We start from the raw sequence: 18,634 nt of genomic DNA, 5'->3' as shown, positions 1-18,634 counted from the left end.
AGATCTTGCTATCAGAGAGCTCCAATATTAAAATATAATTAAGTAAACTAATAAATAAAAAAAGATAATGATAAGTGCTCTGAAGGAAATAAAGGTGTTATGACAGTTGTAATACAAGTGGGCTGAGGTGGAGGAAGAATGGCACTGTTTTAGCACTATTCCTAGTAATAGAAGGAATATCTACATTAGCAGGAAATTATATCAGAATAAAGTAAAATAAATACAGAAATTTCACAAAGGTGTTTAAGAAAGTCTGCTAGTAATATATAAGAATATACGTACATGAATATTTATTTTAGGGTTATTTATAATGCAAATATGAATATCCATCATGGGAGAATGACTGACTAAAGTATGATGCTTCTATATCCCTGGACTAATAACATGCAGGCATTTTTAAAGAATAGAGTCAAAAGGACAAAGAAGCCACCTGAATGGTCAGCTACTGGCCAAATTTGAGAAACTGAGCATCAAAAAGAATAATGACTAGTTACAACACATTAAACAAAAAAAAATTGATAGGCCCATAATGACATCAAAAAATGAGAGGACAATGAGCTCTCCTTTATAGAAGAATGACTGCTAATAAATGTAGAAGAAATGATAAAACTAGAAAATCAGCAATAACGACAATGTAAAAACTGATATAGGCAAAGGACCTCAATGAATGCTAAAGTCACTAGGTAAAAGGCTATGTGCTGGGAAATAGGATATTTACTTAAAGTATCATCCCAAGATTACTTAATAAAATGAAAAGTGTTCCTTTACAGTAGAGATAGCTGAAGATCATCATCTCAAACAAGTGATCAAAACTTAGTGGCACGGCTTCCCTGGTGGCGCAGTGGTTGAGAGTCCGCCTGCCAATGCAAGGGACACGGGTTCGTGTCCCGGTCCGGGAGGATCCCACATGCCGCGGAGCGGCTGGGCCCGTGAGCCATGGCCGCTGAGCCTGCGCTCTGCAACGGGAGAGGCCACAACAGTGAGAGGCCCGCATACCGCAAAAAAACCCCAAAAAACTTAGTGGCAGTAATAGTGGGATAACTTAAAATTATGTTTCCTAATGTGATACAATATAAAGTTCATATGCCTCTGCAGTATTCTTTCCAGAAATGTTTAACCTGAATCTAATAAAGCATTGATACTTAATTTTTGATTCATAGAAAAAACAGAGTATAAGGAACAAGTTAAATAACTTGAGAAAATAATCAGGCAAAACTGAGATGGGAGACATTCTACAAATTAACTGGGGAAGACACTTCAAAAAGTCAGGTACAAAGGAAGGGGGAAAAAAGGTGGGCAAACTTTTCTAGATTATCTGAAACAAACAACCAAATGTAATGAGTGAATCCCAATCAGATCTTGATTCAATATAAAACACCTATAAAAGACATTTTTCGAACAACTGGAGAAATTTAAATATGGATTGGATATCAGATATTATAACAATATTATTATCTTTCTTAGGTGTGATAATGATATTGTGGTCATGACAGACAATGTCCTTATTCTTACAGATGCATGCTGAAGTATTTGGTGGTAAAATGTCATGATGCTTACATCTAGTTTTCAAATGTTACAGCAAAAATAGTAAAAAATATATATATATATATACATATAAAACACTAAGATAAAGAGAAAAATACAGCAAATGATAAAATGTGAACAATTATTGAAGCTAGGTAGAGAGTATTTGAATGCTTATAGTGATAATCCTTCAGTTTCTCTGTATATCTGAAATTATTCATAATAAAGCATTGAAAGAAAAAAATGAATAAAAAAGACAAATATTAAAAACAAGAATGAATTTAAGTCATCCCAATAGACTGAAAGAAATGTCTACATTGCACTGCTAAATAATATATCTGCTCAATGGAGAAGTATATTATGATCACATGTTTTTATAAAGGAATAAATAAAAACTACACATATGAATGTATGTTTAGATACATACACACATATTTGTATATAATAATAAGCATGGAGAACAGTATGGAAGAATACCTAGCAGGCTGTTAACACGGATTACCATGTTTAATGGGAAAAGGGGGTTAATAAGGAGAGAAGATGATAGAGAGACCAGCTAAAAAGAATTTTTTTTAATATATAAATAAAATGGACCCTCTAGAAGACCTAAATAGACATTTCTCCAAAGAAGACATACAGATGGCCAACAAACACATGAAAAAATTAACATCAGTAATTATTAGAGAAATGCAAAAAAAACCACAATGAGGTATCACCTCACACCGGTCAGAATGGCCATCATCAAAAAATCTACAAACCATAAATGCTGGAGAGGGTGTGGAGAAAAGTGAACCCTTTTGCACTGTTGGTGGGAATGTAAATTGATACAGCCACTATGGAGAACTGTATGGAGGTTCCTTAAAAAATTAAAAATAGAACTACCCTATGACTCAGCAATCCCACTACTGGGCATATACCCTGAGAAAACCATAATTCAAAAAGACACATGCACCCCAATGTTCACTGCAGCACTATCTACAATAGCCAGGACATGGCAGCAACCTAAATGTCCATCGACAGATGAATGGATAAAGATGATGTGGCACATATATACAATGGAATATTACTCAGCCATAAAAAGGAACGGAACTGGCTCATATGTAGTGATGTGGATAAACCTAGAGTCTGTCATACAGAGTGAAGTAAGTCAGAAAGAGAAAAACAAATATCGTATATTAGCGCATATATATGGAATCTAGAAAAATGGTACTCATGAACCTATTTGCAGAACAGGAAAAGAGGTGCAGAAGTAGAGAACAGACTTGTGGACACAGAGGGAGAAAGGGAGGGTGGAACGAATTGAGAGAGTAGCATTGGCATATATACACTACCATGTGTAAAACAGATAGCTAGTAGGAAGCTGCTGTACAGCACAGGGAGCTCAGCTCAGTGCTCTGCGATGACCTAGAGGGGTGGGACGGTGGGGGTTGGGGGGGTGCGGGGTGGGAGGGAGGCTCAAGAGGGAGGAGATATGCGGATATATGTATACGTATAGCTGATTCACTTTGTTGTACAGCAGAAACTAACACAACACTGTAAGGCAATTATATTCCCCCCCAAAGAAAAGAATCAAAAATAAATAAATACATAAATAAATAAAATGGACACTCTCCTAAAGAAACCTACCAGGGGGTTTTATGTAAATATGTGTTTGTGTGCATAAATAAAGAAGTTGGGGAACATGAACATGGATAGATATCTACAGACTTTGTATTTCATGATAAACTTTTGAGTGAAAGGAAAAACATGGCAAAGTACTAGATGCAGTGATTCAACTTCAGTAAAAACAAACTAAGCCCCTGTATTACAAGGAGGAAGGTGTGCAAGGATGCCCACTAGGCTATTAATGTTAATTACATCAGAAAAAATGTAGGAGAGATGATGCTTTTTATATACATCTTTATACTGTATTATTTCAATTGTTTCATCAAGCATGTATTAATAACCTAAAAATCATTAAAGAAAAAATATTAGTTTAAAAATATTAAAAAGGAAGATGCACAACAGTATCTAAAGCAATATACCAATTGCATAAACTAAGGTATAGAACTGGTATGATTTATATATACGTTAAAGATGTCAACCGTTTTCTCATACGCCACAGACCCTGCCACAGGCCTTTCGCTTACATCGCAACTCAACTGATGTAGAAATGAGCAACTAATGAAAAGCCAGAAAATCATAGATATGCCATGATCTCTGACCTAGTCTCATACATTAAAAAAAAAAAACAAAAAAGCTGGAACAATCAAATGCCTTCTCTCAGCAACTGTAACAATGAATAATAAGAAAAAAAGGTAGTTAACAACCAGGCAGTAAGGCTTAAAAATGCACAAATGCGCCACAAAGAAGTTATGACTTGAGGAGTCTAAACAAAATGCAATTATGATAAACAGAAATCACATATAAATATACCAGAGCTATACAGGTGACAAAATATAAAGAGAGTGAATGGGATAAATAGGACAACTGGGAACAAAACAGAATATTCAGAGAGACCCTTATGAAAGTGAAAAATCATACTAATTCTAGACTTATTTCAGAAAAAAAAAGGAAAACTGCAGCTCCAAAAAAAACTGAGAATAAATTAAAAGTTGCAGCAACTGGTTTGAAGAATTTTTTCTGATGTCTAACCAAAAGAATAAGAATTAAAGATTAGTTTTCTAGTTCACCTCAAGATTCCTGAAATCTTTTAAGTATGTTTTTCTCCATTTCAATTCAAATCCATAGTTGAAAAACTTGCCAGCCAACATGGTAAACATGGTCAATAGACTCAGAAATTCAGAAAAAATCAGACATCAATGGTGAAAAATAAGGTTATTCAGTAGGTTAAGATGAGTGAGAGAAGTAAATAAAGGTGTATAAGTCATAGGGTATCTCTCTTTAATTCAGTCAACAAATATTTGAATACCCTGGGAATTTTTACTGTGTTTACAAACAAGTATACAAACAGAAAGTGCCCTTCAACAGTGAAGTCACTAAAGGCATAGTATATCTCTAAAGGAGAAGATAAAAGTGGCACAGATTGAACAATGGTATAATGTAAAATTGCTTTACAGAATTAAGTATAAGGTAGATATTTTATCTTCCACTACATATTTCAATCTCACTCCTATGCAACCAAATATCAAAAATATTAAAAGGTCAAAAAGAAAAAAGCAAAAAAGAGTATTCAACTGGAAAAATGTAAATGGAAAATTATAAATTGATCAGTATATTAATGGCTGCACCTACTCTACATGAAAAAGACTCAGGAAGAGCAAATACTGACATTATTTGCAGATCCTGAATCATCTAACCAAGTGTTTCCCAAAATATGTTCCACAGAACTCTAGTTCCTCAAGATACTTGTGAAAAAGAGAAAATACCAAATAACTATGGGAACAATGACTCTATATCCAACAGAAGGCTCCAATTCAGAAGGTCACAATGAATATTAGCATATCAAAAGTTCTAAGAAGGTCCACAATAAACAAAACTGCTTAAAACTTATTAACTCACTATTTTCAGAATCAATTTGACCTGGAAACACTATTTTCCTCTAAAAACTTATCAATATCCAATGAAACTAATTCTGTGAAACACATTTTGGATAGGCTGATACAATCCTATGATGAAACCTAACAATACCGCTACTGAAAATTAGAACACTTAGACCTAGGATGGTAGATATGTTTAATTTCATATTTGAATCCTGGCAAATCCATATTTACGACTAAAGTGCTAAATTTAGAATAGCAATCAGACTTGGCATCAAATTAACTATATTTTCCACGAAAACAGGAGGGAAGCACGATGCATGTTAGCTAACTTTGATTTAGACCATTTCCTTTTTGAATGGTTCACAGTGAAAAGAGAGAAAGGCAATTCACCATAATAATCAGGAATCCAGGCTCTGGAACAAGATACTCCAAGTTCAAGTCAAAACTCTGCTACTTTACCCTGGGAAAGTTGCTTAACTTCTCAGAGCTAACTTTTTCATCTGTAAAATAGGGATAATAATAGTATCTTCCTCACATGGTTGTTGTGTTAAATGAGTAAACATACATAAAGCACTAAAAAAAGCATCTAGCATATTGTAAATGAATACATTCCAGTTATTTTCTAAAGTTCTGATCGAATGTTCTTTGAAAGAAAGCATAAGTTTTAACTACTCAAATTTAGCTAACTATATCTGATATCTTTTCACCGAGGTAGCTATACTAAAGATGACTATCATTGTCTGCCCCGCCAATATTCCTGATAAACATTCTTCCTCTGTATTCCTGATTTCCTCTTCTACTCCCAACTCTCACCCACAGCCAGCCAAGCTAAAGCTAACTTCACAGGAGTAAATATATATCCCAAAGTCAATTCATGAGATTGCCAGTCACTCATCACTGTGACTTGGCTCGACATGAACTAGACCAATCAAACTTTTTGTTCAGAAATTCAGGAACCTAAGAAACTGAACTACTTGGTGGAGAACACTGAAATCAGAAAGCCTTGAAGGTTTAGGAACCTAGAACAGTTATTTTGGGTCATGGTCAATTTCACTAAACAGAAAAGTCAATCAAGAAAAGGGAGAATATTATATATATATACATATATAAAGAAAGAACAGCAGATGCACCATAAGAGACAGATGATAGATGATTGATAGTTGGACAGACAAATAGATGGATATACAAATCCGAAGGGAAGGAAGGAGGAAGGTTGCAGGGGTGGGGGTGGGGGCGGGGGGAGGAGGGAAGGAGGGAGAGAGAGAGGAAGGAAGGGAGGAAGGACAGGGGGAGGAGGAAGGGAGAAAGGATGGCTGATCTCCCAGACTGTCTTGGTTACTACTCTTCCTGAGACATGGCTAGTCCCCATAGCTTGAATTTCTATAATATGTAGCACCTTAATGAATCTCTCTTTACTTAAAAGTTACTTGACTGGGCTTCCCTGGTGGCGTAGTGGTTGGGAGTCCGCCTGCCGCTGCAGGCGGCGCGGGTTCGTGCCCCGGTCTGGGGCGGGGGGGTGGTTCCGCGTGCCGCGGAGCGGCTGGGCCCGTAAGCCGTGGCCGCTGGGCCTGCGTGTCCGGAGCCTGTGCTCCGCAGCGGGAGAGGCCGCCAGCGGTGAGAGGCCCGCGTACCGCAAAAAAAAAAAAAAAAAAAAAAAGGTTACTTGACTGAGTCTCTTCCTTGTAAGAAGGAGAAAAAAATAACATAACTAAATAAAGAAATAAAGATTTGAGCCCCCAATTTATGTAGTATTAAATTTCCTACAAATCATATGCTTCGCCTAAGCACAAGAACTTAAAACCAAACCAACAAAAGAATTTTTTTTCAACAAAGCAAGTTCTAGTAACATCCTTCAGATCATCATACATTCAGATCAAATGTTTACAGCAACAGCCACATTACACTATATAACAATAATAGATGTTCATAATGATACAGCTAGATCATCAGAAAAGTGTTAACAAAAATTAATTAGCCTGTTTAAAAATTCAAGAGTATATGTTTTCCAAAGATTTTTATCAAACACATCCAAAATTTAAAAATCTAGCACTCAAAAACTTGCCAATCAGCTATCTGGAATCCTCACTTTCCAGGGTTACTGGGAATCCAGATAACTAAGACTTATTGCATCTAGGAATAGCCTTAAAAAGTAGATCTTTTAAATCACCTGTCTATGAGTTGTTGCTTTCCTTTTTTCTTTTTGGAGAATAAATAAGTACTAACTTTTTATTATCATCTACCATAAAAAATCTAGACTTATGAGTTTAGATATATAAAATAGTCCATATTAAAGAATCTTATAAAACTCTTTGAATATTAAAAGTATTACAATAATTAATAAAACGTAATATTTGGAAACAAGAGTCTCCTGAAATTCTACTTCCTTGATAAAATAACCCAACAAGAAAAAAAAAAGCTTCAAAAGGCATAAAGATTAGTACAAGACTTCCACTAACTCTTTGAAAAAAGTGCTATGAAAAATGAGAAAGTATTTGTGTTTTTTAATATACTGAATCCTAAACTCAATTAGCACATCAAATAATCAAGTGAATTTTTTAAAACTCAAAACGTAAAACTCATCTTAAAATATTTAAACTGACTATACATGAGTGAAGTTAAACAAAAAAAGAAAATATTTACTAACCTTTATTTCCTAACATCACAGCAAGATGTAAAGGAGTGTTTCCTAAAACAAAAGCAAAAATAAATTAAATTAGTGTAGAAACATCAGAAAAATTATTTTAAGGTGCTTTCAGCTCCTTCAGAAATTTCACTGACAAATTTTAAGCAAAAATAATGTGACCACAAAATGATCCTGCTTATGTGGCAAAGTGAGGGTCAGAGGATGCCATGCTTTCTAAACACAAGGTATCTTACTCCTCTTCCCCCTACCTCCCGTAAAATGTTTCCATTTTGCTTTTGGGATTTCTTCTCCAAACAGATGTCAGATTCCTTTGCTGCTAATTTCTCTGTTATATCAATCTTTGTTCATTCATCACACAATTTAAGTACCTTACTATATATATACTCATCCTTGCTCATAAATATCAATAAGTCCCAATCCCAGTCCTCAAGTTTTAATAAATAAAATGAAAACACTAACTGGAAAAAATATATGCACCCCCCATGTTCATTGCAGCATTATTTACAACAGCCAAGATATGGAAACAACCAAAGTGTCCATCAACAGATGAATGGATAAAGAAAATCAGTGTGTATGTGTACACACACACACACACACACACACACACAGTGGAATATTATTCAGCCATTAAAAAAAAGAATAACATCTTGCCATCTGTAACAACAGAGATGGACCCTGAGGGCATTATGCTAAGTGAAATAAGTCAGATAAAGACAAATATTGTATTATCTCATTTATATGTGGAATCTTTTAAATATATATGAATATATATATATACTGAGAATGAACTGGTGGTTGCCAAAGGTGGATAATGGGAGCGTAGGCGAAAGGGGTGAAGAGAATCAAAAGGTACAAACTTTCAGTCAAAAAAATGCCACAGGGATGTAATATACAGCATGACTATTATTATACTGCATGTTAGAAAGTTGCTAAGAGTAGATCTTAGAAGTTCTCATCACAAGAAAAAAAAATATTTTGAATTATGTATGGTGATGGATATTAACCAGACTTCTTGTGGTAATCATTTCACTATATACAAACATGAAATCACTGTTATACACTTGAAAGTAATAAAATGTATGACAATTATACTTCAATTTAAAAAAAAAGTATATTGCAAAGGTAAACAATTTCTTCTGTCTCAAAATGCTAAATCCTAGGTGGGTCTGTAGAAGATACACATTTTCTGTTTTACTAAAAACAGTACCTTGTTAATCTAAACATTTATTTTGTTTCTGATCAGCTCCAGAAAACAAGAAAAGAAATCCACATGTATTAAGTATCAATTTCCAATTTTATTGGTCTAGAATAAGATCGTCTTCCACCTTTTCTAAATATTGAACTATTTTCATAAGTTTGCATTCACATTCTATGACAATTTATCAAAACCAAAAAGCAGTCATAAAAAGTAAACAAACTTGTTGACAAATTGGTGCCAGAAACAAAAGCTCAACACTATGCCAAAACCAAAGCCTTTACTTCGGATTATCATTCTTAATTCCCACCTCTTTTCTAGTTTAAGTTCTCATCACCTTACCTGAATATCTACTGCAACCTTCAAGTCTCCCTGCCTCAAGTTTTGCCCCATTTCAATCTCCTCTCTATATTGGAATAATAATTTTAAAACAAAAACTTGACCATGTTACACTTAAAAGGCTGGAAGTGGTCCATATTTTATCCTTAACATGGCATAAAAGGTTCTTGAGATATGTCCTTACCTTCCTTTCTTCTCCTATTTTCTTCCTTACCCTGTATTTCACCTGAACTGCATACAATAAATTCTCCAATAAGCCAGGTTCTCGATATTCACACATTTTATTAATCCTTCCTAAATATTCCTTCCCGATCTGCCTGGCAAGTTAATACTCACCTTTTAGGGCTTAGCTCAAACATCACCTATTCACTGAAGTCTTCTCTAGACAATCAGATGTCCCTCTGCACTGCTCCCAAAGCTCTCTATACCCATCTTTTGATTGCAGCACTTTTCACACTAAACTGTACTTTAAATTTTTTGTGTAAACATCTGTCTCCTTCATTAGACATTAACCTCAGGATAACTAGATACATATTTTGATCATTTATGTATATGAAATGCTTCCAATACACATCTGACATTCAAAATAGTCAATAAGCATTCGTGAATGAAGGCATAAGAAAAAGTTCTGACTATAGAAACAAACCTTAAAAATATCAAATAGTTACAGAAACCTGATCACTAAAACGCAACAGGCATTACCTTAGGCAAGGGTTGCAAACTCAAATGTTTCCATAATTAAGTAATGTAATTGTAAAACTTTTGGTGTTATTTTTCCTAAATGTTTACACGAATACACTTGTAAAACCATCTAGCCTTGGAGTTTCCTTTGAGTGAACATTTTTATTACGGATTCATTGTCTTTAATAATAACAAGAGTACTTATGTTTTCTAATTCCTTTTTGTGTGCATTTTGACAAATTAAATTTTTCAGGGATTCTGTCCATGTCATACAAATTGCCACCTATTGTCATACATTTTGTTCACAATATCCATGACTTTTTAATGACATTAAAATTTATGCAGATGCCCCACTTTTCATTCACATTTGTTACTTGTGTTTTCTTTTTCTTTGATCAGTCTGAGGTTTATTAATTTTATGCACTTTTTTAAAGAACAAAGTTTTGGCATGTTGCTACTTAATGTCTGTTTTAATTCAATAATTCTTGCTCTTTTATTACTTCTTTTCTTCTATGTTATTTGGGTAAAATAGACTCAACTTGGGAAATTAAGCAAGTTAAGTTGTTCTTTTTCTAATTTCTTGAAATGGACTCTTAAATGTTTGATTTTTTTACCATTTCCTAGTATATTTACCTTTTTATTAATAATTTCTAGTTTACTTACACTGTGATCAGAGAACAGACTCAGTATAATCTCAATGAAACATGTTGAGAGTTGCTTTATGGTCAAGTTTCGTCAATTTTTGTAAATGTTTTCTGTAACCTTGAAAAGAACATGTATCTTAAGGGTTTTGGGTACAGCATTTCATATAAACCTACTAGATCCAGTTTGTGTTGTTCATATCTTTTATATCCTTACTGGTTTTTTGTCAGCGTGTTAAAGAAAGAGGAATGTTAAAAATATCCCACTGTAATTGGGGGTTTCTATGTCTTCTTGTACTTCTAGCAACTTTGCTTGATATATTTTCAGCTATGTTACTAAGTACAAATCAAATCCTTATACTTTCCTAGTTCAACAAATGATTTTCATCTTGAAGCACCTCTCTTTATCTCAGATGTTTTCTGCTTTAAAACCTACTATGATGTTAATATAACTATTCCAAATTTTTTGATTGATATTTACATGGAATATATTTTTCACTCCTCTCACTTTCAATGTTGTTATATTTCAGATGTGTTTCCAACTGTATGTAGTTGGGTGTTTTTTCATACAGTAAGATAATATTTGTCTTTTAACCAGAGCATTTAATCCAGCCTCATATGTTATACTTACTGATATTATTGGAGTTCAATCTACCATCCAGCTTTGTGCTTTCTATTTGTCCTGCTGGTTCCATGTTCCTTTTTCTCATCTTTCTTACCTTCTTCTAAATTGATTATTTTCATTATTCCATTTTGGATTTTTATCTGTGGATGGAAGGTATATATTTTTTTTATTTTACTATTCTTTTAGTAGTTATCCTAGAGATGCACTGTCCCATATGGTAGCTACATGTGGTTACCGAGTATTTGAAATGTGGCTAGTCTGAACTGAGATGTGCCATAAGTGGGATTTTGAAGACTTAGTATGAAAAACAAGAATGTAAAATATCTCAGTAATGTTTTATATTGATCATCATGTTAAAATAATGTTTTGGATATTTTGGGTTAAATAAAATGTAGTAGTAAAATTAATTTCACCTACTTCTATTTTATGTGGCTATTAAAAAACTTAGTTATAAATGTGGCTTGCATTGGCTTTCTATTAGACAGCACAGCTCTAGAGTTTACAATATGCATCCTTGATTTATCAAAGTCTAATGTTAAATGGCACATTCCCTTCTTGAGAGCAAGTCATTGACCTTAGAACACTAACTTCATTCCCTCCATCCAGATTTATATGCTGTTATCTAGTGCCATGAGTCTTTATTTGTACCTTATAGAATCAATATTCATTTAAGATTTCTTACCACTTTTGTTGCTCTTCATTCCTTCCTACCTCTCTAGCCTTCCATTAGAATCATTTTTCTTCTATCTGAAACACATCCTTCAGTATTTCTTTTAGTGGTGGTCTGATAAGTGAATTATCTTAGGTTTTTGATTGTAAATGTTTATTCAACTTCAAAGGATATTGTACAGGGTATATAATTCTTGATTGGCTGTTATTTTCTTCAGTATTCTATGTAGTCTTATGGTTTTCTTTTTTGTTGAGAAGTCAGCTGTAGGAATTTCTACTGATCCTTTTAAAGTAATGTGACTTCTCTGGCTGCATTTAAGGTTTTTTTTTCAGCCATTTCACTCCAATGTGGAATCCTTTTTTTATTCTACTTGGGTTGGACTTGTTAAATCTCTGAATTGGTGTCTTTCATCAATTTTGGAAAATTCTCAGCAACTGTCTCCTCAAATATTGCTTTAGCCCCATATTCTCTCTCTTCTCTCCTGGGGTTCAATTAACATAGAACTACTCTTACCATTTTTAATTTTTAAAAAATTTCTTTCCCTTTTTCATTGTAGATATTTTCTCCTGACATATTTCCAAGATCATGAGTTCTGTCTTCTTCAGGATCTAAACTGTATTAAGCCCATTTATTTAGTTTTTAATTCAGTTATTATATATTTCCATTTGAGAATTTCTATTGAATTATTTTCCAAATATGTTAGCTCAATTTTCATAATTTCCAGTTCTCCACTAAAATATTCAAACTTGTCTCTCATCCCCCAAGAACATAATAAACATTGTTATTTAAAGTCTCTGTCCATACAAACTACTATATATAAAATAGATAAACAACAAGGTCCTACTGTATAGCACAGAGAGCTATACTCAATATCTTGTAATAAACTACAATGGAAAAAAATCTGAAAAGGAATATATATATATGTATAACTGAATCACTTTGCTGCACACCAGAAACTAACACAACATTGTAAATCAACTATACTTCTATTAAGTAAGTAAATAAATAAAAAATAAAGTCTGTCTAGTAATAATTACAATAAATGAAGCTCTGATGGCTCTGTTTCTCTTATTGCTTCTCTCTGGTCCTCATTCATGTTGTCTAGTTTCCCTATAATGCTGGTCATCTTTAATTGTATGCTGAACATATTTAATTAACTCCTTCTGCAAAAATCTTGAAGCCTAAGAAACAAATTCTACAGAGACTTTTATTTGCTTCTGACATGTGGCTGGGGGTACTAGACTAATCCAGGGATTGACATTTTTTTTCCGGCCCTCACAAATGACTCAAAGCTATGCTTCAACCTATATCAGAGCTGATTTACCTGCAGTTCAACCTTATTCCTAAGCTGCAGCTCTTCAAGTTTCCATCCCCAAAAGCAGCATGTTTAAGAGATACCCCACACCTGGTGGGCCCTGACCTCCATCTTTTATCCTCTTAGCTCACCAAGGCTGTCAAAAGTACTGCTCAGCCTCTTAACTGCTTCTTCTGGATTCACAAAAGCTGCTGGGGAAAAGTAACCTCAAATCTTAGGTTTGCATCTTTGGATTTCCATCTTCTGCCAGATCTTGGCCCAGTATCCCTTCCTACCTCATTAGATCTCCAATGTCCTTAAAGTAGAATATTTTATTCTTATTGCCTTCTAAAGAAGAGTTGTCCTCATTATCTAGTTCATCATTACTAGAGGCAGAAGTTCTACTTTGATTTTAAGTGTTAACTTTTCTCCATCTTTGTTAATAATTTGCTTTCTATTTTTTTATACTCTTGATTAGTGCATAAAGATGCAATACTTTTATGAGTGCTAATGATCATAACTTCTATCAAAATATAATTACTCTCTTAGCACTTTTAAATCATTTTTACCTCAAATTCAATTTTATCAGCAATTAATCTTGAGGATTCATAGCTTTCTTTTCTTTACCATTGACTCAACAACAAAATTTCCCTTTTTCACTATTCTCCTTCAAGTATGTGTGAAAGTCCTTTTCTTCCCTTTTAGTTAGTAGATGTCATCGTTGTTACTTTTGGAATTTCTTCACTACTCCTTTCTCTTAGTAACAAATGCCATACCTTAAGTACATGAACCAGGGAAGACACATGACACAAACCCAACTAGTCTGATACCTAATTAGAAAATAGTTTCAGGGAAGGGCACAATTCCCACCTGGGTCAAGGTTCTTTTCTGCATTTTCTTTTTGTACTTGAGCCAGTGAGGAAAACTGTCTCTTGCCATTGGAACCTTAGTACTTTAAGGTTCTGAGTATGAGACTGCATAGTCTCTACCATATAGATTAGCGGGTCTGAATCAGGGACAATTTTATCCCCCAGAGAATATATGGCAATGTCTGGCACATTTTTGGTTGTCAAAACTGGGGAGTGGGGGGTGCTAATGGCATCTAGAAGGTAGAGGCCAGGGATGCTACTAAATACCTATAGTGCACAGGATAGGTTCCCACCACACAGAATCATCCAGCACAAAATGTCAAGTGTAGAGGTTGAAAAACTCTGACATAGAAGAAAGCCCAACTGCAAGAGGGAAGAATTAAATTCTACATAACACCAGATCTAAAAAATCGTACAATACCCGCCCCACCGCCAACAAAAGTCCTGATGATACTGCAGGAAATCTGGATACAATCATGTCACTATTGTCTCCTACCCTATCATCTTCAGTTATATGAATCAATAAATACTTTGGGGCTTAAGCTAGTTTGCAATGAGTTTCTATCACTTGTAAATCCAAGAATCATTACTAACACAATATGGGAATATAAAGCTTTATTTGACACAATCATACTTTTGGAGATTTCTGTTTTTTAAGTCCTGTGGCTATGCTTTCCTACTTTTTTTTTTTTAATTTGGACTTTTAAAATTCATCTTCCACAATAACAGATTATAGATAGATTTTAAATTCTATTTATAGCAAACTAACTTTTTAGAACCACCCTTTTTTTTTTAATAAATTTATTTATTTATTTTTGGCTGCACTGGGTCTTCGTTGCTGCGTGCAGGCTTTCTATAGTTTCAGTGAGCAGGGGCTACTCTTCGTTGTGGTGCACGGGCTTCTCACTGTGGTGGTTTCTCTTTGTTTTGGAGCACGGGCTCTAGGCGTGCGGGCTTCAATAGTTGTGGCACGTGGGCTCAGTCGTTGTGGCTCGTGGGCTCTAGAGCGCAGGCTCAGTAGTTGTGGCGCACGGGCTTAGTTGCTCCACGGCATGTGGGATCTTCCCAGGGCCCGAACCCGTGTCCCCTGCATTGGCAGGCGGATTCTTAACCACTGTGCCACCAGGGAAGTCCTAGAACACATTTTTAAACTCATACTTATCTAACACTCAAAGTAAAAAAGTAAACTATACTTTTGATTCCCATTACAACAAATGAAGAGGTCTGGACTTTTTCTTTTTTACTGAGGTATAGTTGGTGTATAACACAATGATTCACAATTTTAAAGGTTATATTCCATTTATAGTTATTAAAAAATATTGGCTATATTCCCTGTATTATTATCCTTGTAGCCTATTTATTTTATACATGGTAGTCTGTACCTCTTAATCCACTACCCTCTTCTTGTCCCCCTTTCCCTCTCCCCATATCTATATCTGCAACTCTTCTGTATATCTGTGACTGTTTCTTTTTTGTTATATTCACTAGTCTATTTTACTTTTTATATTCCACATATAAGTAATATCATATAGTATTTGTCTTTCTCTGTCTGACTTATTTCACTTAGCACAATACCCTCCAAGTTCATCAATGTTGTTACAAATGGCAAAATTCCATTCTTTTTTATGGCTGAGTAATACTCCATTGTATGTAAACCACATCTTCTTTATCCATTCATCTGCTGATGGACACTTAGGTCGCTTCCATATCTTGGCAATTGTAAAGAATGTTGCTATGAACATTGGGGTGCATGTATCTTTCTGAATTAGTGTTTTCAGCTTTTTTCAGATAAATACCCAAGAGAGGAATTGCTGGGTCATATGATAGTTCTATTTTTAGTTTTTAGAGAAAACTCCATACTGTTTTCCATGGTGGCTGCACCAATTTGCATTCCTACCAACTGGGTACTAGGGTTCCCTTTTCTCCATATCCTCGTCAACATTTGTTATTTGTGTTTTTTTAAATTAATTTTTATTGGAGTATAGTTGTTTTGTTATTTGTGTTCCTTTTGATGACAGCCATTCTGACAGGTGTGAGGTGATATCTCATTGTGATTTTAATTTGCATTTCTCTGATGATTAAACAATGTTGAACATCTTTTCATGTGCCTGTTAACAATCTGTATGTCTTCTTTGGAAAACTGTCTATTCAGGTCTTCTGTCTCATTTTTCAACTGGGTTTTTTTTTGACGTTGAGTTATATGAGTTGTTTATATATTTTGGATATTAACCCCTCGTTGATCAGATCATTTGCAAATATTTTCTCCCATTCCATAGGTTGCCGTTTCATTTTTGTCAGTGGTTTCCTTTGCTATGCAAATGCTTTCAGGTTTAATTAGGTCCTGTTTGTTTATTTTTGCTTTTTTTTCCTTTGCTTTAGGAGACAGATCCAAAAAATTTTGCTACTATTTATGTCAAAGAGTGTCTGCCTATGTTTTCTTCTGAGAAGCTTTATGATTTCTGTTCTTACATTTACGTCTTTAATCCATTTTGACTTTATTTTTGTATATGGTGTTAGAGAATGTTCTAATTTCATTCTTTGACATGTAGCTGTCCAGTTTTCCCAGCATCAATTATTAAAGAGACTGTCTTTTCTCCATTGTATATTCTTGCCTCCTATGACAAAGTCATAGATTAACTGACCATATGTTCGTGGGTTTATTTCTGGGCCCTCTATTCTCTTCCATTGATCTACGTGTCTGTTTTTGTGCCAGTACCATACTGTTTTGGTTACTGTAGCTTTGTAGTACAGTTTGAAGTCAGGGAGCATGATCCCTCCAGCTCTGTTCTTCTTTCTCAAGATTGCCTTTGCTAATCAGGGTCTTTTGTGTTTCCATACAAATTTTAGAATTATTCATTCTAGCTCTGTGAAAAATGCCCTTAGTATTTTGATAGGGATTGCACTGAGTCTGTAGACTGCTTTGGGTGGTATAGCCATTTCAGCAATATTAATTCTTCCAATCCATGAACATGGTATATCTTTCCATCTGTGTCGTCTTCAATTTCTTTCATCAGTGTCTTATAGCTTTCCTAGTACAGGTCTTTAACCTCTTTAAGTATGTTTATTCCTAGGTATTTTATTCTTTTTGATGCAATTATAAAGAGTTCAGTACTTTTATGTCTCCTCTGGCTCCATTTTTGTTTCACTAATTTAATCAGTGGTTATAAACCATTTCCTTACCCATTATAGATTACATGTCTTTCAAAATTTGAAGCAAAAGTGTTTTTTGGGGGTTTTTTTTGGGGGGGGTTGGAAATTTGCTCTCAGGATTATAATCATATTTGCTTTAATTATTAGACTGATCTATGGTATATTTAACTGGTTTAAAATTCATTATCAGTCCTTTTCGGACACATCTCCTTTCTTGGGTTAGTCATTTAACCCTTCCAATCTGAGATACTTCTTTGAATAATATTTTTCAGGAATGATATCATGATGGTTGGTCTATTTTCTAGAATGTTACTATTGCTTTCACAAATGAATATTTGGCTAGAAAGAATTCTACAGTTGGCAGATGGTATATCAAGTATGTTCTAACATTGGCGAAGTCTGAGGCCAAATTGATATACATTTTAGTTCAATATTATAGTAATCTGTGCTTTTTACTTGTATATATGTAGGAATCATTCAATTTTAAAATAGCACCAAGAGGGAATTCCCTGGCAGTCCAGTGGTTAGGACTCTGCACTTTCACTGCCGAGGGCCTGGGTCTAATCCCTCGTCGGGGGAACTAAGATCCCACAAGCCACGCTGCTTGGACAATTAAAAAAAAAAAAAAATAGTGTGAAGATATGCAGATCTCTTTTCATTAATTTTCCCCGGAACAAATTATGAGCTCTAACTTTGGAATCAGAACAAAGTTTAGATAAAAAAAATTTTCTTCTTTATTTATAGCTTTGGGTGTTGCCTCTGATCCATTTCTTCTGTTTTATTCTCTAGAAATTCATATTATTCATAGAATACAATCCACACATGTAAAGTCCACATTTATAACTTGTCCTTCATTCTTTTAATCTGTCTCCTTTTCCTCTACAGTCCTTGTTTTCAAATTATTTTTGTACATCACTCATTCAATTTTCTTTACTGTCAAAACTTTACTTTCTGTACTCAATTTAGATCATTTTAATGCAGTGACTATATTTTTTTAAATTTCCATAGTATCTTCATAATTTGGACTGTTTTCTTCACATCACTATTTAACAGTATTAAAGAAACAAACTGTTTTATGTGTTACTGAAAAACAAGGCAATTATTTTCTAAACTTTTCTTCTATTTCTTATAGTATTCCTAACAGTATCTTCAGGATACTTATAATGATGCTTCTTTTATAATAACTGTTTTCCAAAGACTCTCAAATGGATTTTCTTTTTCTGCTCATCCATCCTGAAATGATTTATTCAGATCTAATATGGGAAAGGACAAGCATATTGCCCTCACTATCCTCTCAACATTCAAGAGAATAAATAGCAGAAACTCCTCTACACTCTGAAGCTAAAAGAACAAGCTGATATTTAAGCACTTTCCTATGAGACTCTAATACTCTAAATAAACTCTTAAAACTAAATAATAAAAAGACAACCCGGGCTTCCCTGGTGGCGCAGTGGTTCAGAGTCCACCTGCCGATGCAGGGGACACGGGTTCGTGCCCCAGTCCGGGAGGATCCCACATGC

The 18,634-nt window shown here is 34.4% G+C and overlaps 1 protein-coding gene across 2 annotated transcripts in view; it reads right to left on the bottom strand.

Annotated features, from left to right (window-relative positions):
• The window catches only part of ANKRD13C (ankyrin repeat domain 13C), a 78,438-nt gene that overhangs the window by 46,230 nt on the left and 13,574 nt on the right, over nucleotides 1–18,634 (bottom strand). The window contains exon 2 of one of the 2 annotated variants that reach the window (XM_022581102.3): nucleotides 7,651–7,692. The exons of the other annotated variant lie outside the window; for it this stretch is intronic. Coding sequence (XP_022436810.1) covers nucleotides 7,651–7,692 — 42 coding nt within the window. The remainder of the gene's footprint in view (nucleotides 1–7,650; nucleotides 7,693–18,634) is intronic. 2 annotated transcript variants of the gene reach the window in all.

The sequence above is a fragment of the Delphinapterus leucas genome, chromosome 1, assembly GCF_059928025.1.
Source record: "Delphinapterus leucas isolate spDelLeu-1000000601 "Yukka" chromosome 1, BTC_Dleu_Yukka2, whole genome shotgun sequence".
NCBI lineage: Eukaryota > Metazoa > Chordata > Mammalia > Artiodactyla > Monodontidae > Delphinapterus > Delphinapterus leucas.
This window is presented reverse-complemented; position numbering and strand designations above follow the sequence as displayed.